General features: G+C 41.6%; 1 protein-coding gene across 1 annotated transcript in view; it reads left to right on the top strand.

Moving 5' to 3' along the window:
• The window catches only part of LOC128702899 (beta-alanyl-bioamine nonribosomal peptide synthetase ebony-like), a gene marked incomplete at its 5' end in the record, with an annotated part of 330,023 nt that overhangs the window by 57,537 nt on the left and 248,222 nt on the right, over positions 1–24,264 (top strand). Inside the window, one exon of the mRNA XM_070079974.1 lies at positions 816–900. Within this exon, the coding sequence (XP_069936075.1) occupies positions 816–900 (85 nt within the window). The remainder of the gene's footprint in view (positions 1–815; positions 901–24,264) is intronic.

Genomic DNA, 24,264 nt, shown 5'->3' with positions numbered 1-24,264 from the left:
GAAGATATTAACATTGGGGTCCCACTTCGGGTGACATGTTACTGTGGTGGTGAAAGATATTAACATTGGGGTCCCACTTCGGGTGACATGTTACTGTGGTGGTGAAAGATATTAACATTGGGGTCCCACTTCGGGTGACATGTTACTGTGGTGGTGAAAGATATTAACATTGGGGTCCCACTTCGGGTGACATGTTACTGTGGTAGTGGAAGATATTATAATTTATGGAGTGGGAGTGAGTGTTGTATTTACTTTTAAATAAGAAATAATATTATTCATTAATTTCAACATAATGTGTTCATAGCGGTGCAGCCAGGACTTGAAATTTTGGTGATAAGATGTAAATTAAGTAACTTGGAAGTCTTTCAACAAAGAGTAGTTTGAACATTCTGGAACTACTGTAGAGCATTCCAAGTTTACACACAAATTATTTTCAATATATTTACTGTGTGCTATTTAAAATCTGTAGCAAAGGGAACCTACTGTGTCGGGTAAAATGTTTATGGCAATATTCAAACAAACAGTAATATACACATGATAGATGCGTTACTACATTGCTAAATATATATATATATATATATATATATATATATATATATATATATATATATATATATATATATATATATATATATATATATATATATATATATATATATATATATATATATATATATATATATATATATATATATATATATATATATATATATATATATATATTCCAAGTCTTTTCTTTATATTTTTCTTGCTGAATTAAACAAGAATAAACAACTGTAATAACGCTCTAGTAATTTTTTTCTGATTATTTTCAGCTTATTCAAATGGATGAACTGCCACTGTTGGTTAATGGTAAAGTTGATGGTCAGCAGCTGTTGAAGCTTTATGAGCAGAGACAAGGTAACAACCATAGTGTTTGTTGGTAGTTTACTCAGCAGGAGAGACAAGGTAACAACCATAGTGTTTGTTGGTAGTTTACTCAGCAGGAGAGACAAGGTAACAACCATAGTGTTTGTTGGTAGTTTACTCAGCAGGAGAGACAAGGTAACAACCATAGTGTTTGTTGGTAGTTTACTCAGCAGGAGAGACAAAGTAACAACCATAGTGTTTGTTGGTAGTTTACTCAGCAGGAGAGACAAGGTAACAGCCATAGTGTTTGTTGGTAGTTTACTCAGCAGGAGAGACAAGGTAACAACCATAGTGTTTGTTGGTAGTTTACTCAGCAGGAGAGACAAGGTAACAACCATAGTGTTTGTTGGTAGTTTACTCAGCAGGAGAGACAAGGTAACAACCATAGTGTTTGTTGGTAGTTTCTCAGCAGGAGAGACAAGGTAACAACCATAGTGTTTGTTGGTAGTTTACTCAGCAGGAGAGACAAGGTAACAACCATAGTGTTTGTTGGTAGTTTACTCAGCAAGAGAGACAAGGTAACAACCATAGTGTTTGTTGGTAGTTTACTCAGCAGGAGAGACAAGGTAACAACCATAGTGTTTGTTGGTAGTTTACTCAGCAGGAGAGACAAGGTAACAACCATAGTGTTTGTTGGTAGTTTACTCAGCAGGAGAGACAAGGTAACAACCATAGTGTTTGTTGGTAGTTTCTCAGCAGGAGAGACAAGGTAACAACCATAGTGTTTGTTGGTAGTTTACTCAGCAGGAGAGACAAGGTAACAACCATAGTGTTTGTTGGTAGTTTACTCAGCAAGAGAGACAAGGTAACAACCATAGTGTTTGTTGGTAGTTTACTCAGCAGGAGAGACAAGGTAACAACCATAGTGTTTGTTGGTAGTTTACTCAGCAGGAGAGACAAGGTAACAACCATAGTGTTTGTTGGTAGTTTACTCAGCAGGAGAGACAAAGTAACAACCATAGTGTTTGTTGGTAGTTTACTCAGCAAGAGAGACAAGGTAACAACCATAGTGTTTGTTGGTAGTTTACTCAGCAGGAGAGACAAGGTAACAACCATAGTGTTTGTTGGTAGTTTACTCAGCAGGAGAGACAAGGTAACAACCATAGTGTTTGTTGGTAGTTTCTCAGCAGGAGAGACAAGGTAACAACCATAGTGTTTGTTGGTAGTTACTCAGCAGGAGAGACAAGGTAACAACCATAGTGTTTGTTTGTAGTTTACTCAGCAGGAGAGACAAGGTAACAACCATAGTGTTTGTTGGTAGTTTCTCAGCAGGAGAGACAAGGTAACAACCATAGTGTTTGTTGGTAGTTTACTCAGCAGGAGAGACAAAGTAACAACCATAGTGTTTGTTGGTAGTTTACTCAGCAAGAGAGACAAGGTAACAACCATAGTGTTTGTTGGTAGTTTACTCACCAGGAGAGACAAGGTAACAACCATAGTGTTTGTTGGTAGTTTACTCAGCAGGAGAGACAAGGTAACAACCGTAGTGTTTGTTGGTAGTTTCTCAGCAGGAGAGACAAGGTAACAACCATAGTGTTTGTTGGTAGTTTCTCAGCAGGAGAGACAAGGTAACAACCATAGTGTTTGTTGGTAGTTTACTCAGCAGGAGCGACAAGGTAACAACCATAGTGTTTGTTGGTAGTTTACTCAGCAGGAGAGACAAGGTAACACCCCTAGTGTTTGTTGGTAGTTTCTCAGCAGGAGAGACAAGGTAACAACCATAGTGTTTGTTGGTAGTTTACTCAGCAGGAGAGACAAGGTAACAACCATAGTGTTTGTTTGTAGTTTACTCAGCAGGAGAGACAAGGTAACAACCATAGTGTTTGTTTGGTAATTTACTCAGCAGGAGAGACAAGGTAACAACCATAGTGTTTGTTGGTAGTTTGCTCAGCAGGAGAGACAAGGTAACAACCATAGTGTTTGTTGGTAGTTTACTCAGCAGGAGAGACAAGGTAACAACCATAGTGTTTGTTGGTAGTTTGCTCAGCAGGAGAGACAAGGTAACAACCATAGTGTTTGTTGGTAGTTTCTCAGCAGGAGAGACAAAGTAACAACCATAGTGTTTGTTTGTAGTTTACTCAGCAGGAGAGACAAGGTAACAACCATAGTGTTTGTTTGTAGTTTACTCAGCAGGAGAGACAAGGTAACAACTATAGTGTTTGTTGGTAGTTTACTCAGCAGGAGAGACAAGGTAACAACCATAGTGTTTGTTGGTAGTTTACTCAGCAGGAGAGACAAGGTAACAACCATAGAGTTTGTTGGTAGTTAACTCAGCAGGAGAGACAAGGTAACAACCATAGTGTTTGTTGGTAGTTTGCTCAGCAGGAGAGACAAGGTAACAACCATAGTGTTTGTTGGTAGTTTACTCAGCAGGAGAGACAAGGTAACAACCATAGAGTTTGTTGGTAGTTAACTCAGCAGGAGAGACAAGGTAACACACACTATGGTTGTTACCTTTCTCTCTTGCTGAGTAGTTTGCTCAGCAGGAGAGACAAGGTAACCATAATGTTTGACGGTAGTTTACTCAGCAGGGGAGAAAACCTAACACAAGCCTGTGCAACATGATGACTTCTTCAGTTAGTACAGTCAAAAGATTTGACACAACTCTGTGTATTAATATTATTATTATTATTATTATTATTATTATTATTATTATTATTATTATTATTATTATTATTATATTATTATTATTATCGAAAAGAAGCGCTAAGCCACAAGGGCTATACAGCGCTGCAGGGTAGGGAAGGAAGCGAGGGTATTGGGCGGTAGAAGGGGGGAGGGATGATCAGTTGGTTACAGAAAACAGCGGGGCAGGGGATAGTGCGGGGATAGAGGGCAGCAAGAGATTGAGGTAGAAAGGGCTGAAGGTATCATCAGAGTTTGTGGAGTAAGTCCGGATGAAAGGTGGGTCCATCAGCGAGAAGGGAAGGTAAAGAGAGAGCAGCGGAGCGAAGACGACGTTGGAGGTATATTCTGAGTGCTCGTTGATAAAGTGGGCAGTCTAATGAAATGTGACTAACCGATAATGGAACCTGACAATTCTCACAAAGAGAAGCAGGGCGCCTCTCCATGAGATAACCATGAGTAAGACGAGTATGGCCAATGCGAAGACGGGAGAGAGTAGTCTCTCAACCTCGACACTGGTGACAAGAAGACGGCCAGTAATCTATACTCGGTTTAATAGATTTAAGTTTGTTACCGAGCATGGTAGACCAACGTTGTTGCCAACGGGTGTGAAGGTGGGTAGCTATTGCAGCAAAATAGTCCGTAAATGGAACTCCTCTATATGAAACTGGTAGGTCATGTACTGCTGACCGCGCAGCAGTGTCTGCCTGTTCATTGTCCTGTACGTCAACATGACCAGGGACCCAACAAAAAACAATATCCTTATGCTTGGAAGAGACGTGGCGTAGCCAAAGTTGGATACCGAGGACTATCAAATTTCTGAATAGCCTGTAAAGCACTAAGGGAGTCTGAGACAACCACAAATGATGACATAGGCATAGATGCAATACGGATAAGTGCTGCAAGAATGGCATACAATTCAGCAGTAAAGATACTAGCCAAAGATAGTAAATGCCCTCGTACGACGCTGTCCGGAAACACTTCAGCGAATCCTATGCCGTCAGAAGACTTAGAGCCATCTGTGTACACTGCGATAGCACGAGAATGAGAGTGGAAGTGGTCAAGAAAAAGAGAGCGGGAAGCTACCTAAGACAGTTGGACTTTCGAGCAAGGGAGTGAGAAAGAACAGACCCGAACAGCTGGAACTTCCCAGGGGGTAGGGAGAAGTGAGATGCTACATGAACATAGAAAGGTGGTAATTGAAGAAAAGACAAGAGCGAATGTAGGCAAAGAGAGAAGGGACAGAGCAAACAGGGGCGGCGAACAAATGAAGAATGTCTACTAATATCGGTGACCATTCTATAAATGGAAGGATTGCGGAGATCATGAGAGCGTACATAGTAGCGAAAGCAATGGGCATCACGGCGATCGGATAAGGATGGAACGTTCTTTTCTGCATTGAGGCTCTCAACAGGGGAAAAGCGAAAAGCACCAAGGCATAAACGTAATCCTTGGTGATGAATGGGGTTAAGGCTAGAGAGAGTAGCAGGAGAGGCCGCTGAATAGATCTGGTCACCATAATCAAGTTTCGATAAAATGAGGGCGGAATGTAGGCGAAGGAGAGTTCGACGATCAGCTCCCCATGAAAGATGAGCAAGGGTTTTAAGAAGGTTCAGCTGGCTGTGACAAGTTGCCTTCAGAGAGGTAATGTGAGGTTTCCAGGATAAGCTACGGTCAAAGAGGAGGCCCAGAAACATGACTGTATCACGTTCATGGATACGGGAGCCAAAGAGGTACAAAGGATGATCGGAGATGACAGAGCGTCTAGTGAAAGTAATTTGGTGAGTTTTGGTACTGGAAAATTTAAACCCATGTGTGGTGGCCCAATTGGAAACACGGTCGACTGCATGCTGGAGAGAAACTGCAATAAGGTGACAGTCAGCGCCTGCACAGGCAATAGCGAAGTCATCAACATAGAGTGATGACCAAATATTTGATGGAAGACTAGAGGCCAAATCATTTATAGCAAGGAGAAAAAGTGTTGTGCTCAGAACACATCCCTGGGGGACACCTTCAGCTTGGATAAAGTCCGGGGAGAGCACATTATTAACCAGAACACGGAAATGTCTGTCGGTTAAAAAGTTCTTAAGGAAGGATGGTAGATTGCCTCGAAGGCCTAAGGAGTGGGCTTGGGCCAAAATATTATACCTCCAAGTTGTGTCATATGCCTTCTCAGGGTCGAAAAATATGGCAATAACTGAGTGGTTATTCGCAAAGGCATTACGAACATACGTATTCAAGCGAAGTAAGGGGTCTATGGTAGAACGGCCCTTACGAAAGCCATATTGACGAGTGGAGAGACTGTTGTGTGCCTCTAAATACCACACTAAACGTCTATTTACCAGGCGTTCCATCACTTTGCGAACTGCACTGGTAAGAGCAAAGAGACGATAGTGGGAGGCTTCACGTCCCGTAGTACCCGGTTTGCGGAAAGGGAGAACAATGGCAGATTTCCACAGCTGTGGAGGAACTCCCTGTGACCAAATAAGATTGAAAAGGCGTAATAGGACTGCAAGAGCAGACTGATGTAAATGTTTTAGCATACGAATATGAATGTCGTCGGGCCCAGCTGCCGATGATCGGCAAGCTGAGAGTGTTGCCTCCAGTTCCTGGAGTGTAAAAGGCACATTATACTGCTCTTCTCTGAGAGAAGAAAAGTCCAAGGGCGCTAACTCTCTGGAAGACTTTGAGGAAAGAAACGAGGTGCATAGATGGAGCCCCTGAGAAATACGGACCAGATGATTGCCAATTTCATTGGCAACATCTAGTGGGTTTGCTATATCAACACCGGCAACCCGCAGAACAGGAGCCGGGTCAGGAGAATATTTACCACAGTTTTCGTACTTTTTTCCAGACTGCACTCATAGAGGAAGCAGAGGTGATGGTGGAGACATAATCTCGCCAGCAAGTGCGTTTAGCGTCACGGATGACACGGCGAGCGATCGCACACTTCTGCTTAAAATCAAGTTTCTCCGTGGTTCTATTGTACTGGTACCTGCCCCAAGCAGCGCATTTCAAACGTACTGCACGAGCACAAGCAGGAGACCACCAAGGCACGCATTTCTGAGAATGCCTGCCCGAAGTTTGGGGTATAGAATGAGAAGCTGCGGTTAAAACGGAGGACGGGAAGAGGTGTAAAAGTTCATCAATGGAGGACGAAGAAGGAACCTCACTAAAAACAGTTAGTTGTGAGTAAAGGCTCCAATTTGCCTGATCAAATTGCCAGCGTGGGTTACGAAGAGGTGGTGAATATGCAGGGGAAGTAAGAATGATTGGGAAAATGATCGCTGTCATGTAAATCCGGGAGAACAGACCAGGTGAAGTTTAGTGCGGCGGAGGAAGAGCAGACTGAGAGATCGATGCAAGAGAGAGTATGAGTCCGAGGATCAAAATGGGTGTGACAAGTCTGTGTAACATGATAACTTCTTCAGTTAGTACAGTCAGTAGACCTGACATAAGTCTGTGTAACATGATAACTTCTTCAGTTAGTACAGTCAGTAGACCTGACACAAGTCTGTGTAACATAACTACTCCTTCAGTTAGCACAGTAGGAAGACCTGACACATGTCTGTATTTGCAAAGCCACTCTCTCGTAAATTATTGTTCGCATTCTGTTTGACATTTCAGTAAAATTTAAATGTTTGTTATTCTTCAATAAGTTAGGTTAGATTTAGTTAGACCTTCACTGTGTTAAGGTATATTTCTGTATAATTTCCTGCAACGAAAATGGAAAGTTTTATGTTAAATCTGCTAATATTGCATAGTTAGCCACATTATTTAAATAATAAGCTTAATGTATTGTAATTAATAGGAAAAAAATAAAAATAAATGTTAGTCGGATCTATTGTACGGGTGGAAACACTGGGCATTTTTCCTTAAGACACCTTCTGCCCTTGTTCACCTAGCAGTTAGTAGGCACCTGGGTGTGGGTCGCATCCTGGGTACAAAAAATGCTCCGCATAACCGGGTGCTTTGTATATAGTATTTCATTGATGTCAGTTATGGTCTGTACAAGTTGTATCAAGTTCTTGTACAACTCAAGATTATTATTATTATTATTATTATTATTATTATTATTATTATTATTATTATTATTATTATTATTATTTTTATTATTATTATTATTATTATTATTATTATTATTATTATTATTATTATTATTATTATTATTATTTTTATTATAATTATTATTATTATTATTTTTATTATAATTATTATTATTATTATTATTATTATTATTATTATTATTATTATTATTATTATTATTATTATTATTTTTATTATTATTATTATTATTATTATTATTATTATTATTATTATTATTATTATTATTATTATAATTATTATTATTATTACTGTTTATATTATTATTATTATTATTATTATTATTATTATTATTATTATTATTGTTATTATTATAATTATCATTATTATTATTATTATTACTATTATTATTATTATTATTTTTATTATAATTATTATTATTATTATTATTATTATTATTATTATTATTATTATTATTATTATTATTATTTTTATTTTTATTATTATTATTACTATTATTATTATTATTATTATTATTATTATTATTTTTATTATTATTATTATTATTATTATTATTATTATTATTATTATTATTATTAGTATTAAATAAGGAATTATCAGACTAACACATGTGTTCGTAATACCAATCAGCTGATTTTCATAGTTCATTTAGCAGTTCATTTCATAACTGTGATGGAACTCTTGAAAACTCTCCAGCCAAATATTGTTTTTTTGAATAACCTAACGTAAGATAACCTTTCTCAGAGACTTATGTTTCTACCACACCACCATCACTTGTACCAGGAACACTTGTCATTGTACCACACCACCATCACTTGTACCAGTAACACTTGTCATTGTACCACACCACCATCACTTGTACCAGGAACACTTGTTATTGTACCACACCAATACCACTTGTACCAGCAACACTTGTTACTGTACCACACCACCATCACTTGTACCAGTAACACTTGTTACTGTACCACACCACCATCACTTGTACCAGTAACACTTGTTACTGTACCACACCACCATCACTTGTAACAGTAACACTTGTTACTGTACCACACCACCATCACTTGTACCAGTAACACTTGTTACTGTACCACACCACCATCACTTGTACCAGTAACACTTGTTACTGTACCACACCACCATCACTTGTACCAGTAACACTTGTTAGTGTACCACACCACCATCACTTGTACCAGTAACACTTGTCATTGTACCACACAACTACCACTTGTACCAGTAACACTTGTTACTGTACCACACCACCATCACTTATACCAGTAACACTTGTCATTGTACCACACCACTACCACTTGTACCAGTAACACTTGTTACTGTACCACACCACCATCACTTGTACCAGTAACACTTGTCATTGTTCCACACCACTACCACTTGCACCAGTAACACTTGTTACTGTACCACACCACCATCACTTGTACCAGGAACACTTGTCATTGTACCACACCACTACCACTTGTACCAGTAACACTTGTTACTGTACCACACCACCATCACTTGTACCAGTAACACTTGTCATTGTACCACACCACTACCACTTGCACCAGTAACACTTGTTACTGTACCACACCACCATCACTTGTATCAGTAACACTTGTCATTGTACCACACCACTACCACTTGTACCAGTAACACTTGTTACTGTACCACACCACCATCACTTGTACCAGTAACACTTGCCATTGTACCACACCACTACCACTTGTACCAGTAACACATGTTACTGTACCACACCACCATCACTTGTACAAGTAACACTTATCATTGTACCACACCACTACCACTTGCACCAGTAACACTTGTTACTGTACCACACCACCATCACTTGTACCAGGAACACTTGTCATTGTACCACACCACTACCACTTGTACCAGTAACACTTGTTACTGTACCACACCACCATCACTTGTACCAGTAACACTTGTCATTGTACCACACCACTACCACTTGCACCAGTAACACTTGTTACTGTACCACACCACCATCACTTGTATCAGTAACACTTTTCATTGTACCACACCACTACCACTTGTACCAGTAACACTTGTTACTGTACCACACCACCATCACTTGTACCAGTAACACTTGCCATTGTACCACACCACTACCACTTGTACCAGTAACACTTGTTACTGTACCACACCACCATCACTTGTACAAGTAACACTTATCATTGTACCACACAACTACCACTTGTACCAGTAACACTTGTTACTGTACCACACCACCATCACTTGTACCAGTAACACTTGTCATTGTACCACACCACCATCACTTGTACCAGTAACACTTGTCATTGTACCACGCCACTACCACTTGTACCAGTAACACTTGTTACTGTACCAAACCACCATCACTTGTACCAGTAACACTCTGTCATTGTACCACACCACTACCACTTGTACCAGTAACACTTGTTACTGTACCACACCACCATCACTTATACCAGTAACACTTGTCATTGCACCACACCACTACCACTTGCACCAGTAACACTTGTTACTGTACCACACCACCATCACTTGCACCAATAACACTTATAATTGTTCCACGCCACTACCACTTGTGCCAGTAACACTTGTTACTGTACCACACCACCATCACTTGTACCAATAACACTTATCATTGTACCACACCACTACAACTTGTAAAAGTAACACTTGTTACTGTACAACACCACCATCACTTGTAACAGTAACACTTGTTACTGTACCACACCACAATCACTTGTACCAGTAACACTTGTTACTGTACCACACAACTACCACTTGTTCCAGTAACACTTGTTACTGTACCACACCACCAACACTTGTACCAGTAACACTTGTTACTGTACCACACCACCATCACTTGCACCAGTAACATTTCTTACTGTACCACACCACCACCACTTGCACAAGTAACACTTGTTACTGTACCACACCACCATCACTTGTACCAGTAACACTTGTCATTGTACCACACCACTATCACTTGTACAAGTAACACTTGTTACTGTACCACACCACCATCACTTGTACCAGTAAAACTTGTCATTGTACCACACCACTACCACTTGTACCAGTAACACTTGTTACTGTACCACACCACCATCACTTGTACCAGTAACACTTGTCATTGTACCACACCACTACCACTTGTACCAGTAACACTTGTTATTGTACCACACCACCATCACTTGTACCAGTAACACTTGTCATTGTACCACACCACTACCACTTGTACCAGTAACACTTGTTACTGTACCACACCACCATCACTTATACCAGTAACACTTGTCTTTGCACCACACCACTACCACTTGTACCAGTAACACTTGCTACTGTACCATACCACCATCACTTGCACCAATAACACTTATAATTGTTCCACGCCACTACCACTTGTACCAGTAACACTTGTTACTGTACCACACCACCATCACTTGTACCAATAACACTTATCATTGTACCACACCACTACAACTTGTAAAAGAAACACTTGTTACTGTACAATACCACCATCACTTGTAACAGTAACACTTGTTACTGTACCACACCACAATCACTTGTACCAGTAACACTTGTTACTGTACCATACACCTACCACTTGTACCAGTAACACTTGTTACTGTACCACACCACCAACACTTGTACCAGTAACACTTGTTACTGCACCACACCACCATCACTTGCAACAGTAACATTTCTTACTGTACCACACCACCACCACTTGCACCAGTAACACTTGTTACTGTACCACACCACCATCACTTGTACCAGTAACACTTGTCATTGTACCACACCACTACCACTTGTACAAGTAACACTTGTTACTGTACCACACCACCATCACTTGAACCAGTAACACTTGTCATTGTACCATACCACTACCACTTGTACCAGTAACACTTGTTACTGTACCACACCATCACTTGTACCAGTAACACTTGTCATTGTACCACACCACTACCACTTGTACCAGTAACAATTGTTACTGTACCACACCACCATCACTTATACCAGTAACACTTGTCATTGCACCACACCACTACCACTTGTACCAGTAACACTTGTTACTGTACCACACCACCATCACTTGCACCAATAACACTTATAATTGTTCCACGCCACTACCACTTGTACCAGTAACACTTGTTATTGTACCACACCACCATCACTTGTACCAATAACACTTATCATTGTACCACACCACTACAACTTGTAAAAGTAACACTTGTTACTGTACAACACCACCATCACTTGTAACAGTAACACTTGTTACTGTACCACACCACAATCACTTGTACCAGTAACACTTGTTACTGTACCACACAAGTACCACTTGTACCAGTAACACTTGTTACTGTACCACACCACCATCACTTGCACCAGTAACATTTCTTACTGTACCACACCACCACCACTTGCACCAGTAACACCTGTTAGTGTACCACACCACCATCACTTGTACCAGTAACACTTGTCATTGTACCACACCACCATCACTTGTACCAGTAACACTTGTTACTGTACCACAGCACCATTACTTGTACCAGTAACACTTAACATTGTACCACACCACTACCACTTGTACCAGTAACACTTCTACTGTATCTCACCACCATCATTTCTACCTGTAACACTTGTTAATGTACCACTCCACAATCACATGTAATAGTAACACTTGTTACTGTGCCACACCACTACCACTTGTACCAGTAACACTTGTTACTGTCGCACACCACCATCACTTTCACCAGTAACACTTGTTACTGTACCAAACAACCAAAACCTGCACGAGTAACACTTGTTACTGTACCACACCACCATCACTTGTACTAGTAACACATATAATTGTACCACACCACTACCACTTATACCAATAACACTTGTTACTGTACCACACCACCAGCACTTGTACCAGAAACACTTGTTACTGTACCACACCACAACAACTTGTACCAATAACACTTGATACTGTACCAAACCACTATCACTTGTACCAGTAACACGAATCATTGTACCATACCACTTCCACTTGTACCAGTAGCGCTTGTTACTGTACCACACCACCATCACTTGTACCAGCAACACTTGTTACTGAACCACACCACCATCACTTGCACCAGTAACACTTGTTACTGTACCACACCACCATCACTTGTACCAGTAACACTTGTTACTGCACCACACCACTACCACTTGCACCAGTAACACTTGTTACTGCACCACACCACCATCACTTGCACAAGCAACACTTATTACAGTACCACACCGCCACCACTTGTACCAGTAACACTTGTTACTGTACCACACCACCATCATTTGTACCAGTAACACTTGCTACTGAACCACACCACCACGACTTGTACCAGTAACGCTTGTTACTGTACCACACCACCACCACTAGCACCAGTAACACTTGTCATTGTACCACACCACTAAGACTTGTACCAGTAACACTTGTTGCTGTACCACACCACCATCACTTGTACCAGTAACACTTGTTACTTTTCCACACCTCCACTACTTGCACCATTAACACTTGTTACTGTACCACACCACCATCACTTGTATCAGTAACACTTGTTACTGTACTACACCACCACCACTTGCACCAGTAACACTTGTTACTGTACCACACCCCTATCACTTGTACCAGAAACACTTGTTACTGCACCACACCACCTCCACTAGTACCAGTCACACTTGTTACTGTACCACACCGCCATCACTTGTATCAGTAACACTTGTTACTGAACCTCACCACCTTCACTTGAACAAGTAACACTTGTTGCTGTACCACACAACCATCACTTGTACCAGTACCACTTGTAACTGTAACACACCACCATCACTTGTACCAGAAACACTTGTTACTGTACCACACCACCAACACTTGTACCATTAACACTTGTCACTGTACCGCACCACCATCACTTGTACCAGTAACACCTGTCATTGTACCACAATACCACCACCACTTGTACCAGGAACACTTATTACTGCATGACACCAACATCATTTGTACCAGTAACACTTGTTACTGTTCCACACCATAATCACTTGTACCCCAAACAGTTGCTACTTTACCAAACCACCATAACTTATACCAGTAACACTTGCTACTGTACCGCAACACCATCACTTGTACCAGTAACACTTGTCACTGCACCACACCACCACAACTTTTACCAGTAACACTTGTCATTGTACCACACCACTACCTCTTGCACCAGTAACACTTGTTACTGTACCACACCACCATCACTTGTTCCAATAACACTTGTTACTGTACCACACCACCATCACTTGTACCAGTAACACTTGTTACTGTACCACACCACCATCACTTGTACCAGTAACATCTGTTACTGCACCACACCACCACCACTAGTACCAGTAACACTTGTCATTGTACCACACCACTACGACTTGTACCAGTAACACTTGTTACTGTACAACACCACCATCACTTGTACCAGTAACACTTGTTACTGTTCCACACAATCATCACTTGTACCAGTAACACTTCTTACTGTTCCACACCTCCACTACTTGCACCATTAACACTTGTTACTGTACAACACCACCATCACTTGTATCAATAACACTTGTTACTGTACTACACCACCACCACTTGCAAAAATAACACTTGTTACTGTACCAAACCCCTATCACTATAACCAGAAACACTTGTTACTGCACCACAACACCTCCACTTGTGCCAGTCACACTTGTCATTGTACCACACCACTACCTCTTGTACCAGTAACACTTGTTACTGTACCACACCACCATCATTTGTACCAGTAACACCTGTTACTCTACCACATCGCCATTTCTTGTACCAGTAACACTTGTTATTGTACCACACCACCACCACATGTACCAGTAACACTTGTTACTGAGCCACACCACCATCACTTGTTAAAGAAACACTTGTCATTGTACCACACCCCCACCACTTATAACAGTAACACTTTTTACTGTACCACATCACCATCACTTGTACAAGTAACACTTGTTACTGTACAGCACCACCGCCATTTGCAATAGTAACACTTATTACTGTACCACAGCAACATCTCTTGTACCAGTAACAATTGTTACTGTACCACACCGCCATCACTTGTACCAGTAACAATTGTTACTGTACCACACCACCACCACTTGTACCAGTAACACTTGTTATTGTACCACACCAATACCACTTGTACCAATAACACTTGTTACTGTACCACACAACCACCACTTGTACCAGTAACACTTGTTATTGTACCACACCACCATTACTTGTTCAAGTAACACTTGTTACTGTACCACACCACTACCACTTGTACCAGTAACACATGTTACTGTACCACACTACCATCACTTGTACCAATAACACTTGTTATTGTACCACACCAATACCACTTGTACCAATAACACTTGTTACTGTACCACACAACCACCACTTGTACCAGTAACACTTGTTATTGTACCACACCACAACCACTTGTACCAGTAACACTTGTTTCTGTTCAACACCACCATCACTTTTACCAGTAACACTTGTTATTGTACCACACCACAACCACTTGTACCAGTAACACATGTTTCTGTTCAACACCACCATCACTTTTACCAGCAACACTTGTTACTGTACCACACCACCATCACTTGTACCAGTAACACTTTTTACTGTACCACAACACCACCACTTACACCAGTAACACTTGTTACTGTACCACAACACCACCACTTACACCAGTAACACTTGTTACTGTACCACACCACCATCACTTGTACCAGTAACACTTGTCACTTTAACACACCCCCATCACTTGTACCAGTAACACTTGATACTGTGCCACTCCAAAAACACTTGTACCAGTAACACTTGTCACTGAACCACACCTCCACCACTTGTTCCAGTAACACTTGTTACTATACCACATCACCGACACTTGAACCAGCAACACTTGTTACTGTACCACATCACCATCACATGTACCAGTAACACTTGTTACTGCATCACACCACCACCACATGTACCAGTAACACTTCTTACTGTACCACTCCAGCATCACTTGTAACAATAACACTTTTTATCGTACCACATCACAACCAATTGTACCAGTAACACTTTTTACTTTACCACACCGCCACCACTTGCACCAGTAACACTTGTTACTGTGCCACACCACCACCACTTGCACCAGTAACACTTGTTCTTGTACCACACCAACACTACTTGTACCAGTATCACTAGTTACTCTACCACACCACCATCACTTGTACCAGTAACCCTTGTTGCTGTACCACACCACCATCACTTGTACCAGCAACCCTTGTTGCTGTACCACACCACCATCACTTGTACCAGTAACCCTTGTTGCTGTACCACACCACCATCTCTTGTACCAGCAACCCTTGTTGCTGTACCACACCACCACCACTTGTACCAGTAACCCTTGTTGCTGTACCACACCACCACCACTTGTACCAGTAACCCTTGTTGCTGTACCACACCACCATCACTTGCAACAAAACATTTGTTACTGTACTACAGCACCACTTGTACCAGTAACACTTGTTACTGTACCACACCAACACCACTTGTACCAGTAACACTTGTTTCTGTACCACACTACCATCACTTGTACCAGTAACACTTGTTACTGTACCACGCCACCACCACTTGCACCAGTAACACTTGCTACTCTACCACACAACCCTCACTTGTATCATTAACACTTGGGCCTGTACCACACCTCCACCACTTGTACCAGGAACACTTGTTACTGTACCACATCACTACCACTTGTACCAGTAACACTTTTCACTCTACCACACATCCATCGCTTGTACAAGTAACACTTGTTATTATACCACACCAGAACCCCTTGTACCATTAACACTTGTTACTGTACCACACCACTACCACTTATACCAGTAACACTTGTTTATATACCACACTACCACCACTCGTACCAGTAACACTTATTACTATACCTCACCTCAACCACTTGTACCAGTAACACTTTTTGGTATACAACTCAAGTAACACTTGTTACTATTCACTCCATCACCAATTATACCAGTAACACTTGTTACTGCACCATACCACCATCACCACTTACACCAGCAACACTTGTTACTGTTCAACACCACCACCAATTGAACCAGTACCACTTGTTAATATACCACACCACCACCAATTATACCAGTAACACTTGTTACTGTTCCACACCACTATCACTTGTACCAGTAATACTTGTTACTGTACCGCACTATCACCACTTGTACTAGTAGCACTTGTTACTGTACCACACCACTACCACTTGTACCAGTAGCATTTGTTACTGTACCACACAACCACCACTTGTACCAGTAACACTTGTTACTGTCCCACACCCCTATCACTTGTACCAGAAACACTTGTTACTGCACTACACCATCACCACTTACACCAGTCACACTTGTTACTGTACCACACCGCCATCACTTGTACCAGTAACACTTGTTACTGTACCTCACAACCATCACTTGTACAAGTAACACTTGTTACTATACCACCCAACCATCACTTGTACCAGTGCCACTTGTCACTGTAACACACCACCATCACTTGTACCAGAAACACTTGTTACTGCACCACACCACCAACACTTGTACCATTAACACTTGTCACTGTACCGCACCATCATCACTTGTACCAGTAACACCTGTCTTTGTACCACAATACCACCACCATTTGTACCAGGAACTCTTGTTACTGCACCACACCAACATCACTTATACCAGTAACACTTGTTACTGTTCCACACCACCATAACTTGAACCAGTAACACTTGTTACTGTACCACACCACCATCACTTGTACCAGTAACACTTGTCATTGTACCACACCACTACCTCTTGTACCAGTAACACTTGTTACTTTACCACACCACCATCACTTGTACCAATAACACTGGTTACTGTTCCACACCGCCATTCCTTGTACCAATAACACTTGTTACTGTACCACAACACCACCAATTGTACCAGTAACACTTGTTACTGGGCCACACCACCATCACTAATAAAAGTAACACTTGTCATTGTACCACACCCGAAGCACTTATACCAGTAACACTTTTTACTGTACAACACGACCATCACTTGTACAAGTAAGACTTGTTACTGTACAACACCACCACCACTTGAAATAGTAAAACTTGGTACTCTACCACACCACCATCACTTGCACCAGTACCACTTGTTACTGTACCACACCACCATCACTTGTACCAGTAACACTTGTTACTGTACCACACCGCCATCACTTGTACCAGTAACACTTGTTACTGTACCACACCACCATCACTTGTACCAGTACCACTTGTTACTGTACCACACCACCATCACTTGTACCAGTAACACTTGTTACTGTACCACACCACCATCACTTGTACCAGTAACACTTGTTACTGTACCACACCACCATCACTTGTACCAGTAACACTTGTTACTGTACCACACCGCCATCACTTGTACCAGTAACACTTGTAACTGTACCACGTCACCATCACTTGCACAAGAAACACTTATCATTGTACCACACGGCTACCACTAGTACCAGTAACACTTATTACTATACCACACCACCATCATTTGTACCAGTAACACTTATCATTTCACCACACCACCACCACTTGTACCAGTAGCACTTGTTACTGTACCACACCACCATCACTTGTACCAGTAACACTCGTTACTGTTCCACACCACCATCACTTATTCCAGTAACACTTGTTACTGTACCTCACCATCATCACTTGTACCAGTAACACTTGTTACTGTACCACACCACCATCACTTGTGCCAGCAACACTTATTACTGTACCACACAACCATCACTTGTACCAGTAGCGCTTGTTACTGTAACACACCACCACCACTTGTGCCAGTAACACTTGTTGCTGTACCACACCACCACCACTTGTACCAGTAACACTTGTCATTGTACCGCACCACCATCACTTGTACCAGTAACACTTGTTACTGCACCACACCACCACCACTTGTACCAGTAACACTTGTCATTGTACCACACCACTACCATTTGTACAAGTAACACTTGTTACTGTACAACCCCACCATCACTTGTTCCAGTAACACTTGTTACTGTACCACACCACCATCATTTGTGCCAGAAGCACTTGTTACTGTTCCACACCGCCATCACTTGTACCAGTAACACTTGTTACTGTACCACGCCACCATCACTTGTTCAATTAACACTTGTTACTGTACATCACCACCATCACTTGTACCAGTACCACTTGTCACTGTAACACACCACCATCACATGTACCAGTAACACTTGTTACTGTACAACACCACCACCACTTGCACCAGTAACACTTGTTACTGTACGGCACCACCATTTCTTGAACCAGTAACACTTGTTACTGCACCACACCACCACCACTTGTACCAGTAACACTTGTTACTGTACCACACCATCACTTGTACAAATAACACTTGTTACTGTACCACACCACCACCACTTGTACCAGTAACACTTGTTACTGTACCACGCCACCAACACTTGTACCAGTACCACTTGTCTCTGTACCACACCACCATCACTTTTACCAGTAACACTTGTCATTGTACCACACCACCACCACTTGTACAAGCAACACTTGTTACTGTACCACATGACAGACACTTGAACCAGTAACACTTGTTGCTTTACCACACCTCAACCACTTGTACCAGTATAACTTGTTTATGTACAACACCAACACCACTTGTACCAGTAACACTTGATACTGTACCACACCACCATCACTTGTACCAGTAACACTTGTTACTGTACCACACCACCATCACTTGTACCAGTAACACTTGTTTCTGTTCAACACCAATATCACTTGTTTAAGTAACACTTGTTACTGTGCCACACCAAAAATGCTTGTACCAGTAACACTTGTCACTGTACCACACCTCCACCACTTGTTCCATAAACACTTGTTACTATACCACATCACCGACACTTGAACCAGTAACACTTGTTACTGTACTACACCACCACCACTTGCGCCAGTAACACTTGTTACTGTACCACACCCCTATCACTTGTACCAGAAACACTTGTTACTGTACCACACCACCTCCACTAGTACCAGTCACACTTGTTACTGTACCACACCGCCATCACTTGTATCAGTAACACTTGTTACTGAACCTCACCACCTTCACTTGAACAAGTAACACTTGTTGCTGTACCACACAACCATCACTTGTACCAGTACCACTTGTAACTGTAACACACCACCATCACTTGTACCAGAAACACTTGTTACTGTACCACACCACCAACACTTGTACCAGTAACACTTGTCACTGTACCGCACCACCATCACTTGTACCAGTAACACCTGTCATTGTACCACAATACCACCACCACTTGTACCAGGAACACTTATTACTGCATGACACCAACATCATTTGTACCAGTAACACTTGTTACTGTTCCACACCATAATCACTTGTACCCCAAACAGTTGCTACTTTACCAAACCACCATAACTTATACCAGTAACACTTGCTACTGTACCGCAACACCATCACTTGTACCAGTAACACTTGTCACTGCACCACACCACCACAACTTTTACCAGTAACACTTGTCATTGTACCACACCACTACCTCTTGCACCAGTAACACTTGTTACTGTACCACACCACCATCACTTGTTCCAATAACACTTGTTACTGTACCACACCACCATCACTTGTACCAGTAACACTTGTTACTGTACCACACCACCATCACTTGTACCAGTAACATCTGTTACTGCACCACACCACCACCACTAGTACCAGTAACACTTGTCATTGTACAACACCACTACGACTTGTACCAGTAACACTTGTTACTGTACAACACCACCATCACTTGTACCAGTAACACTTGTTACTGTTCCACACAATCATCACTTGTACCAGTAACACTTCTTACTGTTCCACACCTCCACTACTTGCACCATTAACACTTGTTACTGTACAACACCACCATCACTTGTATCAGTAACACTTGTTGCTGTACTACACCACCACCACTTGCAAAAATAACACTTGTTACTGTACCAAACCCCTATCACTATAACCAGAAACACTTGTTACTGCACCACAACACCTCCACTTGTGCCAGTCACACTTGTCATTGTACCACACCACTACCTCTTGTACCAGTAACACTTGTTACTGTACCACACCACCATCATTTGTACCAGTAACACCTGTTACTGTACAACATCGCCATTTCTTGTACCAGTAACACTTGTTATTGTACCACACCACCACCACATGTACCAGTAACACTTGTTACTGAGCCACACCACCATCACTTGTTAAAGAAACACTTGTCATTGTACCACACCCCCACCACTTATAACAGTAACACTTTTTACTGTACCACATCACCATCACTTGTACAAGTAACACTTGTTACTGTACAGCACCACCGCCATTTGCAATAGTAACACTTGTTACTGTACCACAGCACCATCTCTTGTACCAGTAACAATTGTTACTGTACCACACCGCCATCACTTGTACCAGTAACAATTGTTACTGTACCACACCACCATTACTTGTTCAAGTAACACTTGTTACTGTACCACACCACTACCACTTGTACCAGTAACACATGTTACTGTACCACACTACCATCACTTGTACCAATAACACTTGTTATTGTACCACACCAATACCACTTGTACCAATAACACTTGTTACTGTACCACACAACCACCACTTGTACCAGTAACACTTGTTATTGTACCACACCACAACCACTTGTACCAGTAACACTTGTTTCTGTTCAACACCACCAACACTTTTACCAGTAACACTTGTTATTGTACCACACCACCATCACTTGTTCCAGTAACACTTGTTACTGTACCACACCACCATCACTTGTACCAGTAACACTTGTTACTGTACCACACCACCATCACTTGTACCAGTAACACTTGTTTCTGTTCAACACCAATATCACTTGTATAAGTAACACTTGTTACTGTGCCACACCAAAAATGCTTGTACCAGTAACACTTGTCACTGTACCACACCTCCACCACTTGTTCCATAAACACTTGTTACTATACCACATCACCGACACTTGAACCAGTAACACTTGTTACTGTACCACATCACCATCACATGTATCAATAACACTTGTTACTGCACCACACGACCATCACTTAAACCAGTAACACTTGTCAAGATACCACACTACCAACACTCGTACCAGTAACACTTATTGCTATACCTCACCTCAACCACTTGTACCATTAACACTTGTGATATACCACTCAAGTAACACTTGTTACTATTCACGCCATCACCAATTATACCAGTAACACTTGTTACGGTACCATACCACCATCACCACTTACACCAGCAACACTTGTTACTGTTCAACACCACCACCAATTGAACCAGTACCACTTGTTAATATACCACACCGCCACCACTTATACCAGTAACACTTGTTACTGTTTCACACCACTATCACTTGTACCAGTAACACTTGTTACTGTACCGCACTATCGCCACTTGTACTAGTAGCACTTGTTACTGTACCACACCACTACCACTTGTACCAGTAGCATTTGTTACTGTACCACACAACCACCACTTGTACCAGTAACAATTGTTACTGTACCACACCACCGTCACTTTTACCAGTAACACTTGTTATTGTACAACACCACCACCACTTGCACCAGTAACACTTGTTATTGAACCACACCCCTATCACTTGTACCAGAAACACTTGTTACTGCACCACACCATCACCACTAACACCAGTCACACTTGTTACTGTACCACACCGCCATCACTTGTACCAGTAACACTTTTTACTGTACCTCACAACCATCACTTGTACAAGTAACACTTGTTACTATACCACACAACCATCACTTGTACCAGTACCACTTCTCACTGTAACATACCACCATCACTTGTACCAGAAACACTTGTTACTGCACCACACCACCAACACATGTACCATTAACACTTGTCACTGTACCGCACCACCCTCACTTGTACCAGTAACACCTGTCATTGTACCACAATACCACCACCATTTGTTCCAGGAACACTTGTTACTGCACCACACCAACATCACTTATACCAGTAACACTTGTTACTGTTCCACACCATAATCACTTGTACCACTAACACTTGCTACTTTACCACACCACCATAACTTGAACCAGTAACAGTTGTTACTGTACCACACCACCATCACTTGAACCAGTAACACTTGTCATTGTACCACACCACTACCTCTTGTACCAGTAACACTTGTTACTGTACCACACCACCATCACTTGTACCAGTAACACTGGTTACTGATCCACACCGCCTTTCCTTGTACCAATAACACTTGTTACTCTACAACAACACCACCAATTGTACCAGTAACACTTGTTACTGGGCCACACCACCATCACTTGTAAAAGTAATACTTGTCATTGTACCACACCCGCACCACTTATACCAGTAACACTTTTTACTGTACAACACGACCATCACTTGTACAAGTAACACTTGTTACTGTACCACACCACCATCACTTGTACCAGTACCACTTGTTACTGTACCAAACCACCATCACTTGTACCAGTAACACTTGTTACTGTACCACACCGCCATCACTTGTACCAGTAAAACTTGTAACAGTACCACGTCACCATCACTTGCACCAGAAACACTTATCATTGTACCACACCGCTACCACTTGTAGGAGTAACACTTGTTACTACACCTCACCAACGTCACTTGTACCAGTAACACTTATCATTTTACCACACCACTACCACTTGTACCAGTAGCACTTGTTACTGTACCACGCCACCATCACTTGTACCAGTAACACTTGTTACTGTGCCACACCACAATCACTTGTACCAGCAACACTTATTACTGTACCACACAATCATCACTTGTACCAGTAACGCTTGTTACTTTACCACACCTCCATCACTTGTGCCAGTAACACTTGTTACTGTACGACACCACCACCACTTGTACCAGTAACACTTGTCATTGTACCACACCACCATCACTTGCACCAGTAACACTTGTTACTGCACCACACCACCACCACTTGTACCAGTAACACTTGTCATTGTACCACACCACTACCATTTGTACCAGTAACACTTGTTACTGTACAACCCCACCATCACTTGTTCCAGTAACACTTGTTACTGTACCACACCACCATCATTTGTGCCAGTAGCACTTGTTACTGTTCCACACCGCCATCACTTGTACCAGTAACACTTGTTACTGTATCACACCAACATCACTTGTTCAATTAACACTTGTTACTGTACCACACCACCATCGCTTGTACCAGTACCACTTGTCACTGTAACACACCACCATCACATGTACCAGTAACACTTGTTACTGTACAACACCACCACCACTTGTACCAGTAACACTTGTTACTGTACGGCACCACCATTACTTGTACCAGTAACACTTGTTACTGCACCACACCACCACCACTTGTACCAGTAACACTTGTTACTGTACCACACCGCCATCACTTGTACAAGTAACACTTGTAACTGTACCACTCCACCATCACTTGTTCAA

This window comes from Cherax quadricarinatus, unplaced genomic scaffold (genome assembly GCF_038502225.1).
Source record: "Cherax quadricarinatus isolate ZL_2023a unplaced genomic scaffold, ASM3850222v1 Contig62, whole genome shotgun sequence".
In the NCBI taxonomy this organism is placed as follows: Eukaryota; Metazoa; Arthropoda; class Malacostraca; order Decapoda; family Parastacidae; genus Cherax; species Cherax quadricarinatus.
This window is presented reverse-complemented; position numbering and strand designations above follow the sequence as displayed.